General features: G+C 47.9%; 1 protein-coding gene across 10 annotated transcripts in view; it reads right to left on the bottom strand.

Annotated features, from left to right (window-relative positions):
- The window catches only part of ZCWPW1 (zinc finger CW-type and PWWP domain containing 1), a 111,354-nt gene that overhangs the window by 61,466 nt on the left and 23,491 nt on the right, over positions 1-26,397 (bottom strand). For 4 of the 10 annotated variants that reach the window (XM_075907298.1, XM_006114661.4, XM_025180445.2 and 1 more), the window contains exons 5-8: positions 25,236-25,302; positions 5,366-5,517; positions 4,975-5,106; positions 2,773-2,889 (exon numbers count right to left, since the gene is read on the bottom strand). In XM_075907298.1, the coding sequence (XP_075763413.1) occupies positions 2,773-2,889; positions 4,975-5,106; positions 5,366-5,517; positions 25,236-25,302 (468 nt within the window). The remainder of the gene's footprint in view (positions 1-2,772; positions 2,890-4,974; positions 5,107-5,365; positions 5,518-25,235; positions 25,303-26,397) is intronic. The other 6 variants (XM_075907300.1, XM_075907294.1, XM_075907296.1 and 3 more) reach the window with 5 other exon arrangements.

Below are 26,397 nucleotides of genomic sequence, written 5' to 3'. Positions count from 1 at the left end.
ATACTGTAATACTGGGGAAATACTGTGTAGATGACCCACCAGGGGCTAACCTTGGGGAACCAGCTCTGGCCCGCAGACCACCCCTGTGCTAGACAAATTCAGACTAGAAAAAAGGTGAGTTTTTGGACAGAGAGGAGAATTTAGTATTGGAATAACTTATGTAGTAGGGATGTAGTGGCTTTTCTACCACTCAGGGCTTTAAATGAAGACTGGATGTCTTTCTCAAAGACCTGCTATAGCTCAAACAGAAGTTATGCAGGAATCCTTGGCATAATTCTCCAGCCTATGCTACACAGGAGAGCAGATTAGGTGCTCAGAATGGGCCCTAAAAAAATCAATGAATCTATTTATCCTCATCTAGGCTTTGTCTACACCACAAGGTTTTTGTGTAAGAAGCTTTTTGTGGAAGAGATCTTCCGCAAAAACTTCTTGTGCAAAAGCACATCCACACCTCAAAAGCACATTGCAAAAGCCTGTGCAATGTGCTTTTGCGCAAGAGAGAGTCCACACTGCATGGACGCTCTTGCGCAAGAAAGTTCTAATTGTCACTAACAGAATGGCCATCAGAGCACCTGTGCTTTTTCTGATAGGTCTTTTTGCGCAAGAAACCCCTGCAGAGCTTCCACACATGCCTTTTTGCACAAGGGCTCATGGGGAGAGGAATAACTATTGGCAAAAGCCCGCTATCCTGTCTATTTACTGTATTTCTGTGTGTGTGTGTGCGCGCGCGCGCAAAAACGTGCTTGAGGTGTGGATGCTCTGCCAGTTTTTGCGCAAAAACCTTGTAGTGTAGACACAGCCCTAGTGTAAATCAGCATCACTGACTTCACTGGAGTCAATAAATCCCAACCAGAATAAATTTCAAGATTTCCTAGCATTTGCAACCAGGACTGGGTTTTCAAAAGAGCTCAAAACTCATTTAGTTCCAAAATAAATGGGCAGGGCTTCCAAAGATCTCAGGAGAATGGGAAGTAGAGCTTTTATGGCAAATCCAGCCCTAAACACCTCTGCTGGCTGAAAACCTGGCCCTTGTTTGTGTAACTAAATAGGCGCTGAATGGTCTGCATAAGCTGCTTTCTCAGGAGGCCTATTGTAGAGGATTTTTGTGACGACACTTGTGCTTTAGAAATTATGCTAATCCCACAAAATTTGTTTCTGCTCTCCTCCTTAATAGCCAGACAAATGATCACTAGTAGTTTGGGCTCAATTTGAGCTGGTGACCTATAGCAGGGGTGGGAAATAATTTTTGATGGGGGTCTACTCCAAGATTTTGGAAAGGGGTCGAGGGCTGTTCTATGATATTAATGGAGGAGATGCAGGTTGGGTGCAGAAGGGAGCTTGGGGTAAAGGACTGGGGTGCAGGAGGGAGAACACAGTTTGGGAGGGAGTTTGGGTGAAAGAGGTGGATATGACCTAGGGCAGGGGACTAGAGTGCAGGGGTTTGGGATGTGACCTAGGATAGGAGGGGATTGTGATCTGGGGCAGGAGATTGGGGTGCCAAATATGGGAGGAGGCATGGGTGCAAGCAGGGGGCAGAGGGTTTGTATATATTGATTGAGGGGAGGCAGAAAAGGGCTGGGGTGCCAGAAGCAGGCTGTGGCCAAGATTCTTACTTGTCAGCTGCAAACTAGCCTGCCTGCCTGAAGAGCTTAAAATGTTTCCCAGCCAGTCAGCCAGCCTGCTTGCCTGGCCATGCGCTTCATGAATAACTCAGCAGTAAAGAGGGGACAGGGGACGTGGTTCTTCTTGGCTGCCTGTTACTCCAACAAGCAGCTCCCATTGGCAGGTTTCTGCAGAAACTGGCCAATGGGAATGTACTGGGGGCGGGGTACTCCTAAATCTTCCTCCCTCCCCTCCAGTTTTACAACAGAAACAGAGCCCTGCAGCTGAGTTTCTGCGTGGCTCACAGGGCTGCAGGGCAAGCAAAGCAGCCTGCCTGGTGCTCCCTGCTGCCTCCACAGGCCAGATCCGGTGGCTTGGTGGGCCAGATCCAGCCTGAAGGCCGTATTTTGCCCAGGCCTAACTTATAGGGATATTAGATACTGTGTAATTTAATAATCATAGCAGTTACACAATTATTCGATAGTCCCTGGAGACAGGGCCAGCAGCCAGTGTGCTCCCAGCCCCACTTCTGGGGGGCCTCATCTGCATCCCACAGAGCAGCCTCTGTCACCAGCAAGCTTGGGCCTGGCGCAGACAGAGGCTGCTCTGCGGCAGCAGCGCCTGTCTGCAGTGGGGCCCAAGCTCCCTGCGGACAGAGGCTGCTTTGGCATCCAGCCTTCTCCACCCCGTGCTGCTGCCTCTGATACAGAGGCAACAGTGGGGGGTAGGGGAAGAGGCAACTCTGTAAAGCTGGTGCTCGGGGGAAGTCAGCTTTTAAGCTGGCTTCCCCTGAGCGTTGGCTCCCACCTGCCTCCCCTCACTTCTACGGAAAGCAACAATACAAGAGAAGCCATCTTGAAAACTGGCTTACCTTGTATACTGGCTCCCTCCTGTTCCTCTCACCTGCTATGCTGCTGCCTCTCTATCAGAGGCAGCAGCATGGAGATCGGGGGGGCAGGTGGCTCCACAGGATCTGGTGCTCATGGGGAGTTGGCTCCTGTCTCCCCACCTCTTGCTGCCTCTGATACAGAGGCAGCAGGCAAGGGAGGGACATGCATGTAGTTGTTAGGATTAACTAATAAGCCCAGGCTTATCCGCTAATTGTTCAAACAACTATACACTAACATCCCTAGCGACCGCAAGGTCAAAGAAGGCTGCTACACTGTTTACCGGTGTTTTGGCTGCATGTCCAGTCTTCGGGAAGAACTGAGGGATCGACATCACTACTAAGACGCCGCCATTTCTCACAGCTGGGATAAGAACATTGGACCCATGCCACACACTGATCTACAGAACATCAACAAAAACACACATCAGCAGGCACCTTGCACAACCTAGAGGCTCCAGAAGACAAAGATACTGAACACGAAATCCTTGTTAATCTAAACTTGCAATTTTTGAGGGTTTGTCTACACAGGTCAGGATAATTTACAGGTGTCACTAATCTGATACAACTACATTGGATGAGCTGCACTGAAAGAAGCACATTCATTTAGACACACTCATTTAGATAAAAGTTGCCTGTCAATAAAAGGAGAAGGATATAGCAGTAGTTATAGAGTATTTTTAAAGATAGAATCTCGCTTAAAAAGAATTATTGTGGGGCAGTCCTATGGCCTTTGTTATGCTGGACTTTGTTATGTTAGACTAATTGATCACAAGTCCCTTTTGACCTTGGAACAGGGGTGGGCAATAATTTTTAATGAGGGGGGAGGCACTCCAAAATTTTGGGAAGTGGTGGAGGGCCATACTTTTCCATGATATTAATGGAGGAGATGCAGGTTCTGGGATGCAGGTAGGGTTCAGAAGGAGCTTGGGGTAAAGGACTGGGGTGCAGAAGGGAGAATGGCATCTGGGAGGGAGTTTGAGTGAAGGAGGTGGATACAACCTAGAGCAGGGAACTGGAGTACAGGGGTTTGGGATGTGACCTAGGATAGGAGATTGTGATCTGGGGCAGCAGATTGGGGTGCCAAATTTCGGAGGAGGAATGGGTGCAAGTGGGGGGTAGAGGGTTTGTGTATGTTGATTGAGGGGGCAGAAGGTTGGTGAAGGGTGGGGCTGGGATGCCAGAGGCAGGCTCTGGCCAGGAGATTTACCAGCCAGCAGCCAAACTAGCCTGCTTGCCTGCAGAGCTAAGGCTTGCAGAGCTTAAAATGTTTCCCAGACAGCCAGCCTGCCTGCCCAGCCATGTGCTTGTGTGAATAACTGAGCCAAGGAGAGTGGGTGTGGTTCTTCTTGGCTGCCTGTTAGTCAAACAGGCAGCTCCCTTTGGCTAGTTGCTGTCTAGAAATCAGCCAATGGGATTGTGATGAGGCAGGGGCAGCTCCTGAAGCTTTCCCCCCATTCCCTCCAGTTCTGAAACAGAAAGGCTACGTCTACACTGGCCCCTCCTCCAGAAGGGGCATGTAAATTTCACGAGTCGTCGTAGGGAAATCCGCGGGGGATTTAAATATCCCCCGCGGCATTTAAATAAAAATGTCCGCCGCTTTTTTCCGGCTTTTAAAAAAGCCGGAAAAGAGCGTCTAGACTGGCCCCGATCCTCCGGAAAAAGTGCCTTTGAAGTAGGAATAAGACCTTCCGGAAAAGGGCACTTTTTCTGGAGGATCGGGGCCAGTCTAGACGCTCTTTTCCGGCTTTTTTAAAAGCCGGAAAAAAGCGGCGGACATTTTTATTTAAATGCCGCGGGGGATATTTAAATCCCCTGCGGATTTCCCTACGACGACTCGTGAAATTTACATGCCCCTTCCGGAAGAGGGGCCAGTGTAGACGTAGCCAAACAGAGATCAGCAGCCATATCATGTGGGGCTGCAGGGAAAGCAATGGAGCCTGTCTGGGGTTCCCCACTGCCGCCGCGGGCTGGATCCCATGGCTTGGTGGATCAGATCTGACCCATTTTGCCCAGGCCTCCCTTGGAATCTATGAATCCACTAGCATAGAGCTTGCCAAACCTGTCAGTTTCCTGTAGTGCCAGAAGCTCTCTATGGGGCCTTAGGGAAGACACCACTCCCTGACTCAGTTTCCAATCTATACTATGGGGATAACCGACCCCATGCAGCAGCTGGGATGATAAACATATTAAAAAGTATGATATGCTTTGAGATCAATTGATTATGAAAATAAACCAAATGAAGGCCATTTTTATTCTGAATGAGAGCATTCCTAAACAACTCTGTTTAAATTCACACCTTTAATTAATCCAGATTAATTTTCCTGAGTATAAACAAAACCTCCCCATTATTTTGAAAGGCATGGGGCTAGCCCCAGAGCCAATCAAGTGCTGGAAGTCTCCATGTTTATTCAATTTACACCCAGGTTTCTCTCTTGGCTCTCTCTAACTCGGTGTTAAACTTTCAGAAACAGGACTGAGCTCACTGAAAGCACTTCCTCCTCCTTCCTCCGTTTCCTCTTGGTCAGTGATCAGGGTGTAGCCTTGAACTATTTTCTTTGGCTCTCCTTTCCGGTGACACTTACGCCTTTCTTTGTTCGCTTCCGTGCTCTCATCTGCTACAGACAAAAAGAAAACACAAGACTTAAAAAAACACAGATGGAGGTGGTGGGAGCAAAGACTGTTGTGACAAAGTCACGGTCTACTGTTGAGTGACAAATACTGGAGCAAACTTCTGTCAGACTTAAAAACTCCTACGCATCCTTGATTTCATGGGGGAGGGGAGGAGGATGCACTCCATTGCAGTAGGCTAGCATAAAGATTTGTAACGCACTTAAATCCTACTTCAGGATATATTTTTACACACAAAAGACTTACACATTTCCTTTCTCTTCTTGTTCAAAGGAAGTTTATTGCATTTCTTTGGTTTGGCCATAGACTCCTTTAGGTCCACAGCAAAGACTCTTCCTTTTGGGTCATCACTCCCCAGAACCAAATTCTCTGCAGGTAGGGATGTTTCCAAAGTTTCTCTAAAAAAAACATTCAGAGGATCAATTTATTATTGTTATTTATCATTTGGATGATGCTGAATGAACAGAGAACAAAAAGATGATCCCCTGATTCATAGTTCACTTGTTAGCATGAGATTAATCTGAATACCATAAAGATGACAATATGACTTGTCTTAACCAATATGAAAAAAATTAAAATACAGATAAGTTTCAGTGTGGTAACTGTGTTAATTTGATTCAGTAAAAACAGATTTAGATAGATCACATTAGGGCTTTGTGTAGCAAAACAGATGTGGAAAGATGATTGTTCTAATTTCAAATCCACTTTGCCTAGAGGAAACAAAAAACAGGACTATGTAGCACTTTAAAGACTAACAAGATGGTTTATTAGGTGATGAGCTTTCGTGGGCCAGACCCACTTCCTCAGATCTGGCCCATGAAAGCTCATCACCTAATAAACCATCTTGTTAGTCTTTAAAGTGCTACATAGTCCTGTTTTTTGTTTCAGCTACACCAGACTAACACGGCTACATTTCTATCACTATTTGCCTAGAAGATGAGTGAGGGGATCAGGTCCGATTTTTATTAAGCTTCACAGGACAGTTCATATAGGATAGGTTTTTCAAAACTGCCTGCAGGGATAAAACACTCCACCTCATTCTCTCTGGACCCCTTGAGGGTCCTACTCTTTCAGCATCCTCAAGTTATTTTCTGGTTGATTAATGATATTTTATACAGAGAACTTGCACCACCTAGAGGCCATACTGTATCTTGTACTTCTAAAGCAAGTGCTTGCCCCTTCCCGCTTCCCCTGCAAAAATTAAGTTAAAAAGGGCAAAAGGTCCAGGTCAATAATGGCAGGTGAAGCTAAAGAAACAGGAGAAGGCTGGCTTATTTGTACACAATGCATAGGAATGGTAACAGCTTCATGTGCCTTGAAAATGGCAGTAATACACGTTTGGTTCCCTGGGTGATTGTAACACATTTTAATTAAGCCTCACTGCATCCCCTGTGAAACACAGGCCTTGTCTACACTTGCAAGTTTTGTCGCCAAAAAATCCTTTTTGGTGACAAAACCCAGAGAGCATCCACATTGCGACATGACAAAAATTGCAGCAAACACCCAGTTTTAGCGACAGAAAGCTTCCACCTCTGCATGAGACTCCCCCCCCTTTATTGTCACCAATCATGCAGTGTGTACAATAGGGTTTTAGTCACCTTTATTCGCCTCCAGCATGTTTCCCACAATGCCCGATAAGCCACTCTGATCAGCGCTTTGAACTCTGCTGCTCTGCAGCCACATAAAAAGGTAAACAGATGCTCCCCTCCCACCTGCGATCCCTGGTAACTTTAAAAATCCATTTCCTGGTGTCTGGTTTGTTGTGTGGTGGTCTTTATGATGAATTCTCAGGGAATCAGGGGTGAATATTACTCAAAATGCTCTCCTACTTGACGCAATGAAGAGCTTATGAATCTTATCAGTGTGTAGGGAGAAGAATCAGTGTAATCTCAGCTGCGAGTAACCCATAGGAACTAGGACACATACAGTCACATTTCTTAAGCCCTATATTAAAGGAGTATGAGCAAGATACCCTAAAATGCAGAGCCAAGATAAAGAAACTTAAGCATGTGCACCAGAAAGCAAAGGAGGCAAACAGCCAGTCTGGTCTGCAATAGCAACATACCTTTTTATAAAGAACTGGACACAATCCTGGGTGGGGACCTCATGTCCACAACCAAGCAGAGTGTGAATATGTCTGATAGCAAAGAGTCAGAAACACTTGTTTCAGAGACAGAAATTATTGATGAAGAAATAGAAGTAGACAAAGGGCTTAGGGTTCATCCGGTGACAACCAGAGCATTAAGCAGCAAGGAATTGTTCAACATGGATTCATAAAGGGCAAGTCATGCCTGACCAATCTGATTAGCTTCTAAGATGAGGTAACTGGCTCTGTGGATATGGGAAAGTCAGTGGATGTGACTTTAGCAAAGCTTCTGATATGGCCTCCCACAATATTCTTGCCAGTAAGTTAAGGGACTATGGATTGGATAAATGGACTTTAAGATGGATAGAAAGCTGGCTAGACTGTCAGGCCCAATAGGTAGTGATCAACGGCTTAATATCAGGTTGGCGGTTGGTTTCTAGCAGAGTGCCCAAGGATCTGTTCTAGGACCGATTTTGTTCAATATCTTTATTAATGACCTGGACGAGGGAATGGATTGTACCCTCAGCAAGTTCACAGATGACACTAAGCTAGGGGGAGAGGTAGATACATTGGGGGGCAGGGATAGGGTCCAAAGTGACCTGGACAGATTAGAGGATTGGGCCACAAGAAACCTGATGAGGTTCAACAAGGACAAGTATAGAGTCCTGCGCTCGGGGCGGAAGACTCCCAAGCATTGTTACAGGCTGGGGACTGAATAGCTAAGTAGGGGTATGTCTACACTACAGCACTAATTCGAACTAACTTAATTCAAATTAGTTAATTCGAACTAAGCTAATTCGAACTAGTGCATCTAGAACTAAAAACTAGTTCAAATTAGCGTTTTGCTAATTCGAACTAGCATGTCCACATTGAGTGGACCCTGAACCGAGGTTAAGGATGGCCAGAAGCAGTACTGGCAGGGCATCAGATGAGGACTCAGAGCGTGGAGCTGCTGTCTCAGGCTAGCCGAGGGCTGTGCTTAAAGGGACCCGACCCCCACCCCGGACAGTTCTCAGGGGTTCCCCGCTTGCAAAGCAGTCCTGGCTTGGAGTGCCCACACTGGGCACATCACAGCACTCGGCCATCAGCCTGGCTGCACTTGCCGCAGGCTGCCATCCAGAGGGGGAGTCGATCGGAGGGCTGCAGGACAGCTTCCACCCCAAGGAGCCCACAGAGCCACCCCAGTCCTCCCCATTGGGGGCTCGTACCCCATTTCTCCCTCACCTCCTTCCACTTACCCCTCCCTAGCCCCCCTTCCTGATGTACAAAATAAAGGGCACGTGTGTTCAAAAATAGAAACTCTCTTTATTGAACAAAACTCGGGGAGACTGGGAAAAGGAGGTGGGAGAGGGGAAGAGAGAGGGTGGGAGAGATGAGGGCAACTAAAATGATCAGGGGTTTGGAACAGGTCCCATATGAAGAGAGGCTATAGAGACTGGGACTTTTCAGCTTAGAAAAGAGGAGACTGAGGGGGGATATGATAGAGGTCTATAAAAACATGAGTAGTATGGAGAGGGTGCATAAAGAAAAGTTCTTCATTAGTTCCCATAATAGAAGGACTAGAGGACACCAAATGAAATGAATGGGTAGCAGGCTTCAAACTAATAACAGAAAGTTCTTCTTCACAAAGCAAATAGTCAACCTGTGGAACTCCTTGCTGCAGGAGGCTGTGAAGGCTAGAACTAGAACAGAGTTTAAAGAGAAGTGAGATAAAGTCATGGAGGTTGGGTCCATAGAGTGCTATTAGCCAGGGGGTAGAAATGGTGTCCCTGGCCTCTGTTTGTGGAAGGCTGGAGATGGATGGCACGAGACAAATGGCTTGGTCATTGTCTTTGGTCCATCCCCTCCAGGGTACCTAGTGTTGGCCGCTGTCGGCAGACAGGCTACTGGGCTTGATGGACCTTTGGTCTGATCAAGTACGGCCATTCTTATGTTTTTATGTTCTAAGCTCAGGGCTCAGGGTCGGGGGTCTCACTGGACCACTCTGATTTTCATGCAAACCTGCTCCTGGGTGGCCAGGCTGGCAGCTATCCTGCCCTAGACGGCCACTTTCCTGTGCCTAGTGCGGACGTTGTGGATGAGGTCCACGATCTCCGCACTGGACCAGGTGGGTGCCCGCTTCTTGCGGTCCTGGGCAAGCTCCCGGGAGCCGCCAGCCTGGTCCCGGGAAGAGGGGGAGGGCTGGGGGGCATCGGGTGGCTGGCTCAAGCCGTGCCAGGTGCAGGGTCTGCTGGCTGGGTGCTGGTAGGCTTGCACCTGGCACGGGCATCGTAGCCAGACCATGCCCCTTTAAGGGGTCCGGGGCCGGGAGGGGGGCAATAGAGTTTCCCTGGTGTTGGCCAGAGTGGCCACCAGGGAAAGCTGGGGAGGGCTAGCCTCCCACTAGTTCGAATTAAGGGGCTACACACCCCTTAATTCGAACTAGTAAGTTCGAACTAGGCTTAGTCCTCGTACAATGAGGTTTACCTAGTTCGAACTAAGCGCTCCGCTAGTTCGAATTAACTTTGTAGTGTAGACATACCCACTCTGTGGACAAGTGTAGAATTATTACAAATTGTTTCCATGTGCAATTGCTGCACAAGTCTACACTGTACTTTCTTAGGAACACATGCCCAATACTCCACCCCTACCCTTTACCAGCCCCTTTAAAGCTCACCATGAACAAAGGGTCTGGAAAGATGTCTTTGACGTTAGAGTAACAACAAAAGTGGCAAGTTTTATTCAGACACATGCATGCTAGCGAAATGCTACAATCTTTATCATGAATAGTACAGTCACTGAATTTGTTAATGGTTCCTTTTCCACACCAGACCTTGAGAAGTTCACCAGCAAACATCACCAGCAGACAGACTCCATCAACTAAGGAAAAAATCATGCAAGATGAGGGAAGATCTGGTCAAGCATGTATTGTGTCACTCAACTCTTCAAACAGAGAAAAGGGAGCAAAGAAAACCTTTGGAGATTAAAGCAAGAACACAAAACACTGAGTGCATGCTAAAGTTCAAGGAAGACCAAAACAAGATGCTAAAATGTTTTATCAAGATGCCGAGAAAACACAATCAGAGGCCTCATTGTCAACACATGCAGAACTCTTTTCATAGCAACCATCCCTCCACACATCAGTCTCCATGGCCACAAAATTCTTTATTCAGCAATCCTCCCTCTATACCTATACACTGTGGCTACATCTACATTGGCATGATGTTGCGCAAATATTCTTTAACTCAAGAGTTTTTGCGTTAAAGTATTTGCGCAAGAGAGTGTCTACACTGGCATGTGCCTTTGCACAAGAGATGTGCTTTTGCGCAAGAGCATCTGTGCCAGTATAGACGCTCTCTTGTGCAAGAAAGCTCCGATGGCCATTTTAGCCATCAGGCTTTCTTGTGCAAGAAATTCATGTTGCCTGTCTACACTGGCCTCTTGCGCAAGAACAGTTGCGCAAGAGGGCTTATTCCTGAGCGGGAGCATCATAGCTCTTGTGCAAGAAGCACTGATTTCACACATTAAAACGTCAGTGTTCTTGCGCAAGAACTCCCCGCCAGTGTAGACAGGCAGCATGTTTCTGCGCAAAAGCGGCTGCTTTGGCACGAGATCGCGCCAATGTAGACACAGCCTCAGGGTATGTCTACACAGCAGGGCTAAACTTGAAATTGCATTTAGCTAATTGCATAGCTTAAATCAAAATAGCTTTCTTCGAATTTGGGCACATCTACACAGCACTTATTTCAAAATAGAGCTCTCTTCCTCTGACTTCCCTTACACCTCATACAATGAAGTTTACAGAAGTCAGAGCAAGAAGCCTGTTATTTCAAATTTCTTTTGAAATAACAGGCATGCTGTGTAGATGCACAATATGTTCTTTTGGAATAACTGACGTTATTCCAAAATAACGCTGCTGTGTAGACATACCCTCATTTTCACAACACACTCCACTCCCTGTGAAAGCAGCTGTGACTTTAACAGCTGGATGTTAACACAATTGTGAAGTTTTCCAATAGCCTTTTCCATCCTTTACCACCAAACATCCTGACTGAAAGACATCAATAAAGATATATATGATGCAGGTTTCCATGAGTTTATTTTGTGTGACACTACTCACACCAATTGCTCTAGCCCCTGCGGGAAGTCTGAAATATCCCTTGGGTTTAGTGGAATGCCCCTCTCGGGATGAGCAGTGGGATGAGGCAAGGAAGCAATCCCAACACAGAAATGTCAGCTCACCTCACTGTCAAATTGATTCCTCAGAGCCTCCCTGATATCAATGGCCACCCTATGGGCTCTTTTAACAATATGAGTGTTTAGCTGTTCAAACTGTGCACCCAGGCACTATGTTTCATAGTTCCACCCACAGCCAAATGCTTCATCCTTACTCTCACACAAATTATGTAAGCAACAGCATGTGGCCACCACTTTGGGGATATAATCCTCCAAAAGGTCTAGGCTGCCATAAATACACCTCCATCTCATTTTCAATCTGCCATGCAACATTGGCTTAGTCTATTGTTGAACTTCTTCTTACTGCTCTCCAGGTGCCCGTGCAAGGCTTAATGAGCTATGGCTATAAAGGGTAAGTCACATCACCTAAGATCACTATGGGTACGGTGAACATATTTTCTAAACCAAAAATGGGGACACATTGGCCATGCCCCTTGACTCCATTAGCCATGCCTACTGACCCCGAGGCTCTGCCCACCTGCCATAAGAAGTTCCGCTCCCGTTAGTATTCCTGGGATCAAGATGGACATGACCAGTAGTAAAGGGTGTCATGTGATCTCTCTAAGGATCTCCCACCATCCTCTAACAATAGGGATGGGTTTGGACTCATAGGACTCCCCCATGCAACTATACTGCAATTGCATTAACAACCCCAGCCTCAAACCTGGGGTCCCATAAGACTACAGTGCTAGGAGTCCAACCTCAATTCAAGATGAAATCCAGACTCCTAGGCCTATTTCTTTGCAATGAAGATGCAGCCCCATCTGACTCAAGGCCTGGAAGTCATCCAGAACTATCCCACAATTTCACGGGACAACTTCCTTAATCCTCATAACAAGTGATGCTTACTGGTTCCAATTAATTGGTAATCGGAGGGGCTGGGGGCAGGGGGCTGCTCCAGCCCCACAGAGGGCCTGCTGCACACAGGGGAGTTCTTGTCCAGAGCTGCCCCTTTTTGTGGGGCTGCCGTGGGCCCCACAGGCAGAGATTGCCCCAGTGTCCAGAACAGCCTCCCTCTGTGGGGAGTTCAGCCTGCTGTGGACAGGGACTGCTCAGGAGAGGACTGGGAGCTGCTGGCAGCCCCAGTGTGATGTAATATCAATAGGTTAACTAATTAATGGGAATTTACATCCCTAATGAGAAGTATTGCAACTGCATTTTTTAAGTTACTGCAAAACTATCAAGTGTCCTCTGTTTCCACAAGCCAAAATAACAATATTGAACTAAGCATGACAATTACAGGGTGGAGACCACCATGTCATTAACCCACATCACCAGTGCTTGAAAAGTACATTTCCATAAAGGTCAATGGGGCTGGGCTATTTTATATGTAAAGCTACTGAGAAATTTATATGTAAATACTATGATGGCAATGCCTCTATACTATGTAAATAATATCATATATATAGTAGCCCAATGTCTGTGACTCTGTAACGCTGAAATGTTGGCTGTTCCCTCTGGGCGGCGCTGTTGTCTCCCGCTGTGGCGCTTGGCTAACTTCTGCACTGCTCAGCTGGGCCGCTGCAGGGGAGCCCAAACGGCCGCTTGCTCTGCTCGCTCCCCCGCGGCAGCCCGGCTAAGTGACACAGAAGTCAGCCGAGCACCACAGCGGGAGGCGAAGGGGGGCGGGGAGGTGATGTGCGGAGTGACAGCGGCTCCATGCCCCGCCCACTGGCCGTGAATGTCACCGCCCCGACCCCCTTTGCCTCCCATTGTAACGCTCAGCTGACTTCTGCACTGCTCAGCCGGGCCACCACGGGGGAGCAAGTGGAGCAAGTGGCCGTTTGGGCTCCCCCGCGGTGGTCCAGCTGAGCGGCGCAGAAGTCAGCTGAGCACCACAGCGGGAGACGAAGGGGGGCGGGGCGGTGACGTGCGGTGTGACAGCGGCTCCAGGCCCCGCCCCCTGGCCATGAATATCACCGCCCCGCCTCCTTTCGCCTCCCGCGTGACACTTGGCTGACTTCTGCACTGCTCAGCCGGGCCACCACGTGGGAGCAAGTGGCACAAACGACCGTTTGGGCTCCATGGTCCCCTGAGTGAGAGGCAGGAGGGGGAGAAGAGAAAGAGAGAGACAGAGAGAGGCAGGAGGCAGAGGAGAGCTGAGGGGGGGGAGGGAGGCAGTAGGAGGAGAGAGAGAGAGAGAGACCGGAGGCACAGGAGAGAAGATCGACATGGAGGAGACACCTGAAAATCCCATCTTATGACGGGCTAATTGGCTAGTCTAATAATAATCACCAAATGAGACCATTTCCCAACCTGCTTACAAAGGACCTGATGCAATTTAAACTTTAAGCTAGGATTGGGCCCAAAGCAATCTGTTGATATTACTCAAGAAGATCCAGTTAACATTTAGTCAACCTTCAAAAATATAGAGGACCAATCAGTAAAAGCCCCAATGCCTGGTAGAGGCAATCTGAAGAAAACTGGAGGGACTTTGAATTGACTTCTTCTGACAACAGCGCTTTCTCGCACTGATTGGTCCCCTATATTTTTGAAGGTCTTTAGCACAGGTTTTACACTGTGTGTCAGAATAACTCAGAAATGCATTGTCACAGCTAACTCCATTCAAGTTGAGGCAACATGAAGCCCAAAGACAGAAGAACAAATCCCTTGAAACTGGAAGTCAAAATATCTCATCTCTTCACAGAACTCACAAAGGGCTTGTTTACCCAGACACGCAAATAATGACAACCCTCTATGTAGAGCATGGATTCCCAAACTGGGGGGCGTGAAGAAATTCCAGGGGGGGGCGCGAGGTGACCCAGCCCCCACTCTTTAAATCCCCCCCTAAGTTTTGCTGCTATTTTTGTTTTTCCGCTCAGGTCAGTTCCTTTTTTTTTTTTTTGCTCAACAAGTTTTGCTGTTATGGGGGGGGGGGTGAGGGTTTTTCAAAAATCAAAAAGGGGGCGTGATGCCAAAAAGTTTGGGAACCACTGCAGTAGCGAGAAGATATATCCTGCCTCACTGTGGACGCACCAACTGTTTTCACATGGCCTCTTAACACACTGTTTAAATCATCAACTGCTTGGATGAGAACGACTCACAGTGAGTCTGTCCATCATCCACACTGGAGTGACACAGTGATTTCACTGCTGTGGTAAGAGACCCAATCTCTTTGTGGACTCTTGTGGAGCAGCAAGTAACCTGGGGTGGTCTCTCAGGGGAGAGGCCGAGGGTGACTCTGTTTCAGTGGTTAGAACATAAGAACGGCCGTACTGGGTCAGACGAAAGGTCCATTTAGCCCAGTAGACTGTCTGCCGACAGTGGCCAGCACCAGGTGCCCCGGAGAGGGTGGACTGAAGACAATGATCAAGCGATTTGTCTTGTGCCATCCATCTTCAGCCTCTGACAGACAGAGGCCAGGGACACCATTCCTACCCCTTGGCTAATAGCACTCCATGGACCCAACCCTCCATGAATTTATCTAGCTTCTCTTTAAACTCTGTTATAGTTCTAGCCTTCACAGCCTCCTCTGGCAAGGAGTTCCACAAGTTGACTATGCGCTGTGTGATGAAGAACTTTCGCTTATTAGTTTTAAACCTGCTACCCATTAATTTCATTTGGCGTCCTCAACCTTTTTGGCCTGTGGCCTGGCTCAATGTATATACCTTGCCGCAGACCACCAGTTGATAATGGAAACTCACCATTAATTACATAATTATGCTCAAACCATTTTGCTAATGCTGCAGCTAGGGAGAATGGTTTAATTTAAATTATTAAACAGATTAAGTGTTTTAACTTTCTCACGTTAATTTGTCAAACTTCATTTTAAATAAAGTAAATATTAATTTTTGTTCAACAGAAAAGGCTTCAATGTTTTCTTTATTTATGTCATGGGTGGGCAAACTTTTTTGGGTCAGGGGCCACTGACCCACAGATAAATCAGTTGGGGACCACACAAGTGAGAAACAAAACTCCCCTTCTCAAAACTCCCAACTCTCACTGAGGTGGCCCCCAACTGAGACACCTCACTTCTCTGGTGCTCCAGCCCCACAGGATGAAGGGAAGGGACAGGGAGGACTGAGGTTCAGGACTTCCCATAGGTCAGATTTATTTTCTAGTGGATTTTATGGACCCCCTTAGGTTCTGGGGTGGGGACAAAAATGAGTTCATTGTGTGGGACAGGGCTGCCAGTGAGTGGGATAGGGATGGGGTGCAGGATCTGAGAGGGAGGTGTAGGCAGAAGGGGGAGAGGTTGCGAAGTCTGGACGGGAGATAGCGTTCAGAAGCAGGCTGGTAGTAGGGTCTCTAACCAGGGGGAGAGAGCAGGAGCAAGGAAGGGTGCAGTGTGTGGCCAGGAGGGAGGGTGCAGGAGCAACGGTAGATGCAGGAGAAGGGTGGGGGGTAGGGTGTCTGGCCAAGGGGGATAGTGCAAAGGTGGACTAATGAGAGAGAGTCTTCAGTGGGCTAACGATTTACAGCTGGATATACCACCAACTTTTGATGAGATACAAAAAGCTGTTAAACAGATGAAGTCTGGAAAGGCACCTGGCAGTGATGCAATTCTATCAGAATGTATAAAAGCTGCTGGTGGCCAGCTGATGTACCATCTCACCCATTTATTTAGCATCATTTAGGAGAAGGAGCTAGTCCCCCGGTCTTCAAAGATGCCCTGATTGTACATATATATAAGAGGAAAGGTGACCATGCATGTTGTGATGACCATCGGGGCATCTCTCTGCTCTCTATAGCTGGTAAGATCCTGGCCCGCATCCTTTACAATCGGCTCTCACAACATGTGTTTAAAAATGGTATTATTCCTGAAAGCCAGTGCGGATTTCATGCCGGTCAAGGCATTGCTGATGTGATATTTACAGCCAGACAGATACAAGAGAAATATAGAGAGCAACATCAGCCCCTCTATGTGATTTTCATCGATTTGACCAAGGCGTTCGACACAGTCAACAGAAATGGGCTCTGGAAAATACTTGGATGAATTGGTTGTCCTGAAAAATGTATCAACATTATTCAGTTTCTCCATGATGGCATGCTTGGTCGCGTCCTTGACAATGGAGACACATCAGCACTTTTTGAAATATCAAACGGTACAAAGCAAGAATGTGTCCTTGCTCCTCTGCTGTTCAACATCTACTTTTCAATTATGCTGATAGTTGCTTTTAAGGACTGCAAGTTGGGCATACCTATTCAGTTTCGAACAGATGGAAGTATTTTCAATCTCTGGAGACTCCAGGCTTGCACTAAAGCAGTTACTACAACTATTCGTGACCTTCTGTTTGCCGATGACTGTGCATTGCTGGCTCATTAAGTGAAGGATGCACAGAAGCTTTTTGATTGCTTTGTTACTTCTGCTCACTGTTTTGGAATCACAGTGAGCCTCAAGAAGACAGAAGATATGCCTCAGCATGTCTGGAAAGAGCCTAGCACTCCAGTGTTTACTGCTGCTGGTACAGTCTTTAAGGGTATGTCTACACTACCACCCTAGTTTGAACTAGGGTGGTTAATGTAGGCAACCGAAGTTGCAAATGAAGCCCGGGAAATTCAAATCCCGGGCTTCATTTGCAACTTCGGTTGCCTACATTAACCACCCTAGTTCAAACTAGGGTGGTAGTGTAGACATACCCTAAGGCTGTTGATAAGTTCTGCTATCTGGGAAGTGTACTGTCCTCTAGCATAAATATCAGAGAGTTAGCCGTGTTAGTCTGAATCTGCAAGAACAATGAGAAGTCCTGTGGCACCTTACAGACTAATAGATATATTGGAGCATAAGCTTTCATGGGCAAAAACCCACTTGACATGCATCTGACGAAGTGGGTCTTTGCCCACGAAAGCTTATGCTCCAATATAGCTGTTAGTCTATAAGGGTATGTCTACACTAGCCCCCTAGTTCGAACTAGGAAGGCTAATGTAGGCATTTGAAGTTGCAAATATCTCGCTCTCGATTTACAAGTCCGGACTAACTGCTTGCGTCTACACGTGGTAGGGACCCGGTATTTTGAATTACAGCCCCTAAATTGAACTATCTGCTAAACCTCCTTGCAGGAGGAATAACAGGTAGTTCGATTTAGGGGCTTTAATTAGAAATACCGGGTCCCTGCCACGTGTAGACGCAAGCAGTTAGTCCGGACTTGTAAATTTAAAAAAATGGCGACTGGCTGGGAAGATGCAAATCGCGAGCGAGATATTTGCAACTTCAAATGCCTACATTAGCCTTCCTAGTTCAAACTAGGGGGCTAGTGTAGACATACCCTTATATACTAACAGCTATATTGGAGCATAAGCTTTCATGGGCAAAGACCCACTTCGTCAGATGCACATGCCCTGCCACGTGCGGGCAGTTAGTCCGGACTTGTAAATTTCAAAAATGGCGACTGGCCAGGAAGATGCAAATCAAGAGCAGGATATTTAAACCCCGAGCTTGATTTGCAACTTCAAATGCCTACATTAGCCTCCCTAGTTCGAACTAGAGGGCTAGTGTAGACATACCCTCAGATGCCACAGGACTTCTCGTTGCTCTAGCACAAATGTGGATCTTGATGTATCTGCTCGACTAGCCAAAGCCAGCGTTGCCTTTGGAAAACTGACCAAACGGCTATGGAATGACCATGGTATTAAACTTCATATCAAGATAGCGGTTTATCAGGCAGTTGTCCTGAATGTCCTGCGGTATGGCTTGGAGTCATGGACAATATAGTGTCACCATGTTTCGAAGCTCAATCAGTTCCATATGCATTGTCTGAGGAAGACTGTCCATGTGAACTGGTGGGACAAAATTCCTAATACGGAGGTTCTTAAGCTTTGTGATGTCATGGGCATGGAAGCAATGCTTATGAACAAGCAGTTTCGCTGGATTAGTCATGTTATGAGGATGGATGATACATGGATACCAAAGATGGTCTTCTATGGCCAGCTTGCTCATGGAAAGAGCTCTATCAGTGGTCAATATAAGCGCTATAAAGACATCTTAAAGGTCAATATGAAATCATGCAGCATGTATCCCAGACGAGGGATTTTTCTGGACTAAGGGAGGTCATTTCAGGCCCCCTACTGCCACCCCTGCCACTGAGCTTCCTGTCTTCCTGTCTCCCTTGCAGCCCAGCTGAGTCACATGCTGGCTCCTGGTGCTCCCCTCCCCTACAGCCCAGCTGAGCCATGCATCCAACTCCTGAAGCCCCCACCTCCTTTGCAGTCCAACTGAGTTGCACGCCAGTTCCCTGCACTTCCCCCTTGCAGCCCATCTGAGCCATGTGCCAATCCCCCATACCATCCCCCCACAGCCCAACTGAACAATGTGCCAGTCCCCCACACCTCCCACACACAGCTCAACTGAGCCGTGCACCTGTTCTCCACACCTCCCCCACACACACAGCCCAGCTGAACTGCTCTCCAGTCCCCCATACCTCCCCCATTCGCAGCCCAGCTGAGCCACACACCAGTTCCCCGGGCCTCCCCCCACCTGAACCACTCAACAGTTCCCGGTGGCTGCCCTCCTATCCCTCCAACCCCTTACTTGCTTTCACGCATTCCCTACAGGCAATACCTCAAGCTGCTCCTATTGGCGGATTCCCAAGCAGTAGGGAAAGGCTCCAGGAAATGTCCCAGACTCCTATTCCCCCAGGGTATGTCTACACTACCCTCCTAGTTCGAACTAGGAGGGTAATGTAGGCATACCGCACTTGCAAATGAAGCCCGGGATTTGAATTTCCCGGGCTTCATTTGCATAAGCGGGGAGCCGCCATTTTTAAAACCCCGCTGGTTCGAACCCCGTGCAGCGCGGCTACACGGGGCACGAACTAGGTAGTTCGAACTAGGAAGCCTAGTTCGTGAAATGAGGAGTAACGGTAGTTCGAACTAGGAAGCCTAGTTCGTGAAATGAGGAGTAACGGTAGTTCGAACTAGGAAGCCTAGTTCGAACTACTTAGTTCGTGCCCCGTGTAGCCGCGCTGCACGGAGTTTGAACCAGCGGGGTTTTAAAAATGGCGGCTCCCCGCTTATGCAAATGAAGCCCGGGAAATTCAAATCCCGGGCTTCATTTGCAAGTGCGGTATGCCTACATTACCCCGCTAGTTCGAACTAGCGGGGTAGTGTAGATATACCCCCCGAGGGGAATCAGCAATGCAGCTGCTTCAAGCTGCATTCGGAGCCTCACAGCTTTTCAGGACATTTCACTGCTGCATGGGGACACAAGGACAGGAGATTAAAAATTGGGACTGTCTCGGAAAATCCGGGACAGATAGTCAGCATAACTATGGGCATTTCTACATCCTCCACTGTAATTTGTAATCTTCTGGTCTGGAAAGAAAGCCCCAGCATGCAGATCTCTGAACAGGCCACTGCTCCTGAAGATATGTGCATCATACACCTTTCCAGACCACGCCACTGTTATGTCTTGAAATGCCCACAGTGATCAACAAGTGCCTGACACACCATGAAGAAGTACCCCTTACAATTAATGTACTCTGAGGCAAAGTGGGGTAGTGTTACCATGGGAATAGGTGTGCCATCAATTGCCCCACCACAGTTTGGAAAGCACATATCAGCAAAGCCAGCCACTATGTCATCCACATTTCTCAGTCACAGTTCTATGAAGCAAAACGTAATTTATTGCCCTGCACACTTACATAAGTGCTACCCTAACTTCCCCACTCCAAACTGATTTGCAACTGAATGGTAGCAAATGGGGAGTCACCAGCTTCCATAAAGCAATAGCAACACACTTCTCTACCAAGAGAGCAGCTCTCTGCAGTGGTCTCCAACCTTTTTACACCCAAGATCACTTTTTAAGTCTCAGAACAGGCGAAGATCTACCACCCCGCCCCTTCCTTGAAGTCCCGCCCTCTCTATTCTCCTGTCCATCACTTGCTATCCCCTGCCCTTATACACTCTGTTAAACAGTTTATTTTTAAATTATGCAATATATAAAATTAAAATCAAGTTTATAGTTATGAAATAAATGGTCTGTTTTTAATTCATGCTATTTAAATGTCAAATGAAGCATTTACAATTATACATTTTGTTCTCTGCTATTTTGTAAATCTGAAATCAAGTATTGAGAATTATATATTTTTTCTTCCAATAACAAAGTCTCAGCGTGACACCTGTGACTGAACAGTATCTGCCAGTGTCTTGAAGTCTGGGTTGTAGTCTGCGATTGCTAGTCATATACAGTCCATCAGATGGGCATCTGTGATCCTGCGCTCAGCCTGGGAAGCTTGCTCTAGCACAGCTGGAGCTAGACACAGCCTCCCTGAGCTGAGTGCAGGGCAGCTGGGCTGGAGGGAAGAGAAGTGGCTGCCCAGCCAGCTGGCCATGGCACTCAGCCAGGGTGCACCAAGCTTCACGTGGGCAGGCGCAGAGGAGAAGCTGCCTGATCAGCTGGAGCGCGGGGCAGCCTCTTTCAGCTGAAAGCCACAGTCAGCTGGCTGGGGTGTTTCAGCCCTCCCAACCTCCCAGCTCCCACCATTCCTCGCAGCTACTCACTTGTATTGTTGCTCAGTGAGTAGCTGCTCCTCAAATGAGGAAATCTAATGTAAAAGTACTGCGCAGGCACGCGGTTCAGAGAGGGCTCAAGAGCTACTCTTAGAGCCCCTGAGATCTACCAGTAGATCGTGATCTACTGGTTGGTGACCACGGCTTTAGGGTGTCCTAACACACAGTTCAGGGGACAGCTCAGCACACAGCTCCAGGAAAGTTGCTTTATGCACCCAAAAGTTCTGTAGTTCTTCATCCCATACCTGGACAATGCCACCCCACCACTAAGTGCTGGTTTCTTACTAGCCCAAAAGCAAGTCTACGGTGCACAGCTGATCTGTGACAGCCCAATACAATGCCGATTTGGTTCTGTCCCCATCACCATTGTTGTCCGCATCCAAGTCTTACTCCTTTGCTATTAATTGCATACGTAGCTCTGCTGCAATGTGCGATGTTCTAGGCACTTTGAACACAACATGGGAGAGAATTGTGGGATCCATGATTTCTCACAGCAGATGCTGGAGTTTGTAGCAAGGACTGTCATTCAAGCAGTGTGAAAGTAAGCTGGAAGCCCAGGATGGGCTGGAATGAAAAGAGGTGGCTGATGGAACATTTTTCATGTTCCCAAAATGCATACCACTACATTGCACATTCCCAAGGGGCTTAACAACTAAAGGTGACGCCAGGCACTGTGGGATGCTTACCTACATTGCTTTGCTCTATCTGAGGACAGAGTGCTAACAATATGGGAAGGAAATATGGACAATGGAAGACAGAAAAACAGGTTTCACCAGTTTTCAGTTTTCTCTTTCTATAGACTGGGTGCTAACAATGTGGCCATGAAATGTTGACAATGAGTGACAGAAAACCAGATTTGATCAGTTTTCACTTTTGGCGACTTCTGCATGTCGACAGCCCTTTCATTGTCAAACCTTTTCAGTGTAGACATACCCATAGTTACAGAGAAGTGAAGAAAGAGGGAGAACCAGAAAGGAAATTTAAGAGATCTGATATCCAGTTCTCAGTTCTCACTGCTAAACAACATTTCCCTCTCCAAAGTTCACAAAAAAGCCCACGTACCTTGACTTCCTCTCCCACTGCTTCAAGCCTCCTCCCAGATCAATGTTCCCTCTAACTTTTCCATCAATGTGCAGAATAAATTTTATGTGCACTGAGATGTATGAATGTGCACCACCAGTAGAAATAAAACCTAGCTGTGGGCTCTCTGCTAATCAGCTGGGCCACACTTGAATCTCTCCTGAGTGGCTGCACAAGCACACAGCTTACAGGGAATACTGCTCTAGCCCCCAGTCCCCTCCCACAGCCAGGGATAGGACCCAGGAGTCCAGACTCCCATTCCTTCCTGGCTTCAATTTCTACATCACACTCCCCTGCCAGAACTTTAAATAAAATTCAGGATCCTGATCCTCCCTCTCCCCCATTCTCCCTAAAGAGTTGAGTAATAAACCCCAGGATTCCTGTCTCCCAGCCCCACCGCTGCTCTGATCTGTGAGAATGAATGGAAACATGAATTATTATTATTAATTACATCTAAAGTGGCAAGACCCCCCATTTGTCCCTGTGCTAGGCATAGCATGTACCACAGTCTTTGCCCCCAAAAGCTAACAGATTAATTTAGATTCTAATTAACGAGGGAAGGTTTTCATTTGGGAAAATTAATGAAGAAAATGGAAATGAAAACCCCAATCTAAATAAAACATTCTGTTTGGGGGGTCAACTTTAATTTGTTGCAGTGCCACATGGGAATGATGCAGCACAGTGGCTCAGTCACAGAAAGAGACCACATAGCATCCCGGGAGATGTAGTCCAGCTGAAGACCAGGGGCTCTCAGGAGAAACTGGAGCATGAATTAGGGATGTAAAATCCTGGTTAATCAGTTAAGTGGCTAAACATTAGCTTAGCCTAACATTTAACCAGTTAACCAAGCAGGATCTCCCCAGCCTATGGGGCGCTTTGGCTCCCCAAGGACAGAGGCTGCTCCAAACACCAGAGCAGGCCCTGACTAAGAGGCATCCAGGCCCACTATGGACAGGAGTAGCTCTGGACTAGAGCAGCCCTTGTCCACAGCAGGCCGCCTGCGGGGCTGGAACACCCCCCTGCCCATGGCAGGCAGGGAGCTAATCCAGCCCACATCCATTTACAAAACTTTCTCAAAGTCAGTGCCAGACTGTAGAACAGCCCGCCACAAGAACTAAGGATCATGCTAAACTCCCCATTTCCCACTCAAAGAGGCAAGCACCCTGCTCCGCCCTCCCTTTGTGGAAAGAAATATGGAATAGCAGTAGAGGCATTGCACAGCCCTACCAAAACAAGACACATGCAGTTATGCCTCTGGGGAGAAGACGAGAGAACAAATCACTCAAGACAAAATAGTACACCATCACCACCTAGTTGTTATGCTGTGCTTTTTGTCAGTAGAGCTCACACACAGCTTTACAAAAGAATGCAGTTTCCTTAGATTTAGACTAAGGTGATGAATCACAGAATACTAGAACTGGAAGGGACCTCAAGAGGTCATCAAGTCCAGTGCCCTACTCTCATGGAAGGACCAAGCAGCATCTAGAACAGGGGTGGGCAATAATTTTTGATGGGGAGGGGGCACTCCAAGATTTTGGAAAGTGGTCGAGGACTGCACTCTTCCATGATATTAATGGAGGAGATGCGGGCTCTGGGATGAAGGTTGGGTGCAGAAGGGAGCTTGGGATAAGGGATTGGAGTGCAGGAGGGAGAATAGAATCTGGGGGGGAGTTTGGATGAAAGAGGTGGTTGTGACCTAGGGCAGGAGACTGGAGTGCAGAGGTTTGGGATGTGACCTAAGGTAGGAGGGGACTATGATGTGGGGCAGGAGATTGGGGTTTCAGATCTGGGAGGGAGTATGAGTGTAAGAGGGGGACAGAGGGTTTCGGTATGTTTAGTGCGGGAGCAGAGAGTTGGGGCAGGAAAGGGCTGGGGTGCCAGAAGCGGGCTGTGGCCAAGAGACTTACTTGTCAGCTGTCAAACTAGCCTGCCTGCCTACAGAGTTTAAAATGTTTCCCAACCAGCCAGCCTACTTGCCTGGCCATGTGCTTCATGAATAATTGAGCCCAGGAGAGGGGGCGTGGTTCTTTTTGGCTGCCTGTTACTCCAACAAGCAGCTCACATTGGCTGGTCTTTGCCAGAAACCGGCCAATGGGAATGTGCTGGGGTGGGATGGCTCCTAAAACTTCCCCCCTCTCCTCCAGTTTTAAAACAGAAACAGAGCAGCTGTGTTTCGGCAGGTGCATGGGGCTGTGGGGCAATCTGGGGAGCCTGCCTGCCCACATCTGGTGGCTTGGTCGGCCGAATCAGGCCCATGGGCTGTATTTTGCCCAGGCCTGACTTTCATCATCCCTGACAGATGTTTGTTTAACCTGCTCTTAAATATTTCCAATAATGAAGATTCCACAACCTCCCCAAGCAATTTATTCCAGTGCTTAACCACCCTAACAATTAAGAAGTTTTTCCTAATGTCCATCCCAAACTTCCCATCTTGCAATTTAAGCCCATTTGCTTCTTGTCCTATCATCAGAGGTTAAGGAGAATTTTTTTCCCCTCCTCCTCCCTTTTAGGTACTATAAAGCTGTTATCATGTCCCCTCTCAGTCTTCTTTTTCAGACTAAACAAATCCAGTCCTTTCAATCTTCCCTCATAGGTCATGTTTTCTAGACCTTTAATCATTTTTGTGGCTCTTCTCTGGACTCTCCAATTTCACCACATCTTTCCTGAAATATGGTGCCCAGAACTGGACACAATTCTCCAGCAGTGGGATCAGTCCCTAGGCAGAAGAGAAGAGATCTGCTGCAGGACAGAAATTCTGCTGCTTGATTGACCCCTGTGTTCATTTCAGTTTTGGATTCCTTCATCTCTACCTCTAGTTGTTAAAGTTCCTAGACTCTCTGTTTTTCCTAGACTCTCTTTTAGATAACAAACCTCTCTCTCGTTTCCTCCCTGGCTTTCTCTTCAGAGCTCCCCACGCTCACACCCTGGCTTGCCTCTGTCATTCTTTTTCATGGGTTCTTTTCCCTCTGTTTCCATAGCTACAGATAAGGGATGCCTCCCCTACATTTACTCAGCTAGCACGATTTGGAAACAAATAGCTAGAAGGAGAACAGCAGTTTTGTAATCCTGGTAGATAGGCTTTATGACAGACCTTATGAAATTTGGACCAGCTCCTCCAATGGTGGAGGTCTGATTAAATGGAGTCACACCGGTTTACACAAGGCACGGACCTCGCCCTTTGACTCAAGGATGTATTTTTCAGGGTAACTTGCCCTTCAATCTTAATGCAAGGCATAATACAATAAACTGCTGACTGCAGGGATTGCCCAAAGACTGATATAAACTCACTTCTTTAAACCTTGTTGTTCGGCCACCTCAGAAACTTCTGCCTGGTGAAATGTCCTCTTGGACTCTTCTGCAAATTGAGACAGAGCCCTGTGTAAATACTCACACATTTTATCTGGCAGCATGTGGTTATAATTTCATGACACATCACACATTGAAAATGTTTGATGTTGATCCAAGTAATAATTGGACTCTGGAGCAAAATGCATTTTCGGATTCCAACAGGTTTTCTGCGTGTTACCCTATCAGCTACACAGGCTGCATCTCTGCAAAGTGACTAGCGGCATAGCACAATCAAGTAATACAGTAAAACTCCAATGGTCTGGCATCTGATGGTCCGGCACTCCTGATGGTCCAACACCATCAGGAACCCGGAAGTGCTCCAGGCAGTCGGACCACTGAAGCTGCTCTGCCCTTAGATTCCCTGATTCTGCTGCTGCTAAAACTGACCAGCAGCTGAATCGGGGAAGCCAGGGGCAGAGCAGCTGGAGTGCTGCCAGTTAGGTCCCGTAGCGCTGCCCCTTGGGGCTGTGGGACCAACCCGGCAGCACCCCAGCTGTCCCCGATTCAGCCGCTGCTGATACTGACCAGCGGCTGACTCCAGGAAGCCCAAGCCAGAGCTGCTCTTCCCTGGCTTCCTGGAATCAGCCCCTGATCAATTTCAGCAGCAGCTGACTTGGGTAAACCTGGGACAGAGCAGCTGGGGTGCTGCCAGGTTGGTCCTCGCAGTGCCGCACCTCGGCGCTATGGGGACCAACCCGGCAGCACCCCAGCTGCTCTGTCCCAGGCGTCCCGATTCAGCTGCTGTTGAAACTGACCAGTGGCTGACTCCAAGGCTTCCTGGAGTCAGCCACTGATCAGTATCAGCAGCAGCTGACTTGAGGACACCTGGGGCAGAGCAGCTGGGGTGCTGCCGGGTTGGTCCAGTAGCGCCACTCCTCGGCGCTGTGGGACCAACCTGGCAGCCCCCCAGCTGCTCTGCCCCAGGCGTCCCCAAAAGCAGCTGGGGTGCTGCTGGGTTGGTGTCGCAGCGCCAAGGGTCGGCGCTACCCGACCAACCTGGCAGTACTTCAGCTGCTCTGCTGCAGGCGTCCCTGATTCAGCCGCTGCTGAAACTGACCAGCAGCAGCTGAATCAGGAATGCCTGGGGCAGAGCCGGACTATC

The sequence above is a fragment of the Pelodiscus sinensis genome, chromosome 24 (assembly GCF_049634645.1).
Source record: "Pelodiscus sinensis isolate JC-2024 chromosome 24, ASM4963464v1, whole genome shotgun sequence".
Taxonomy (NCBI): Eukaryota; Metazoa; Chordata; order Testudines; family Trionychidae; genus Pelodiscus; species Pelodiscus sinensis.
This window is presented reverse-complemented; position numbering and strand designations above follow the sequence as displayed.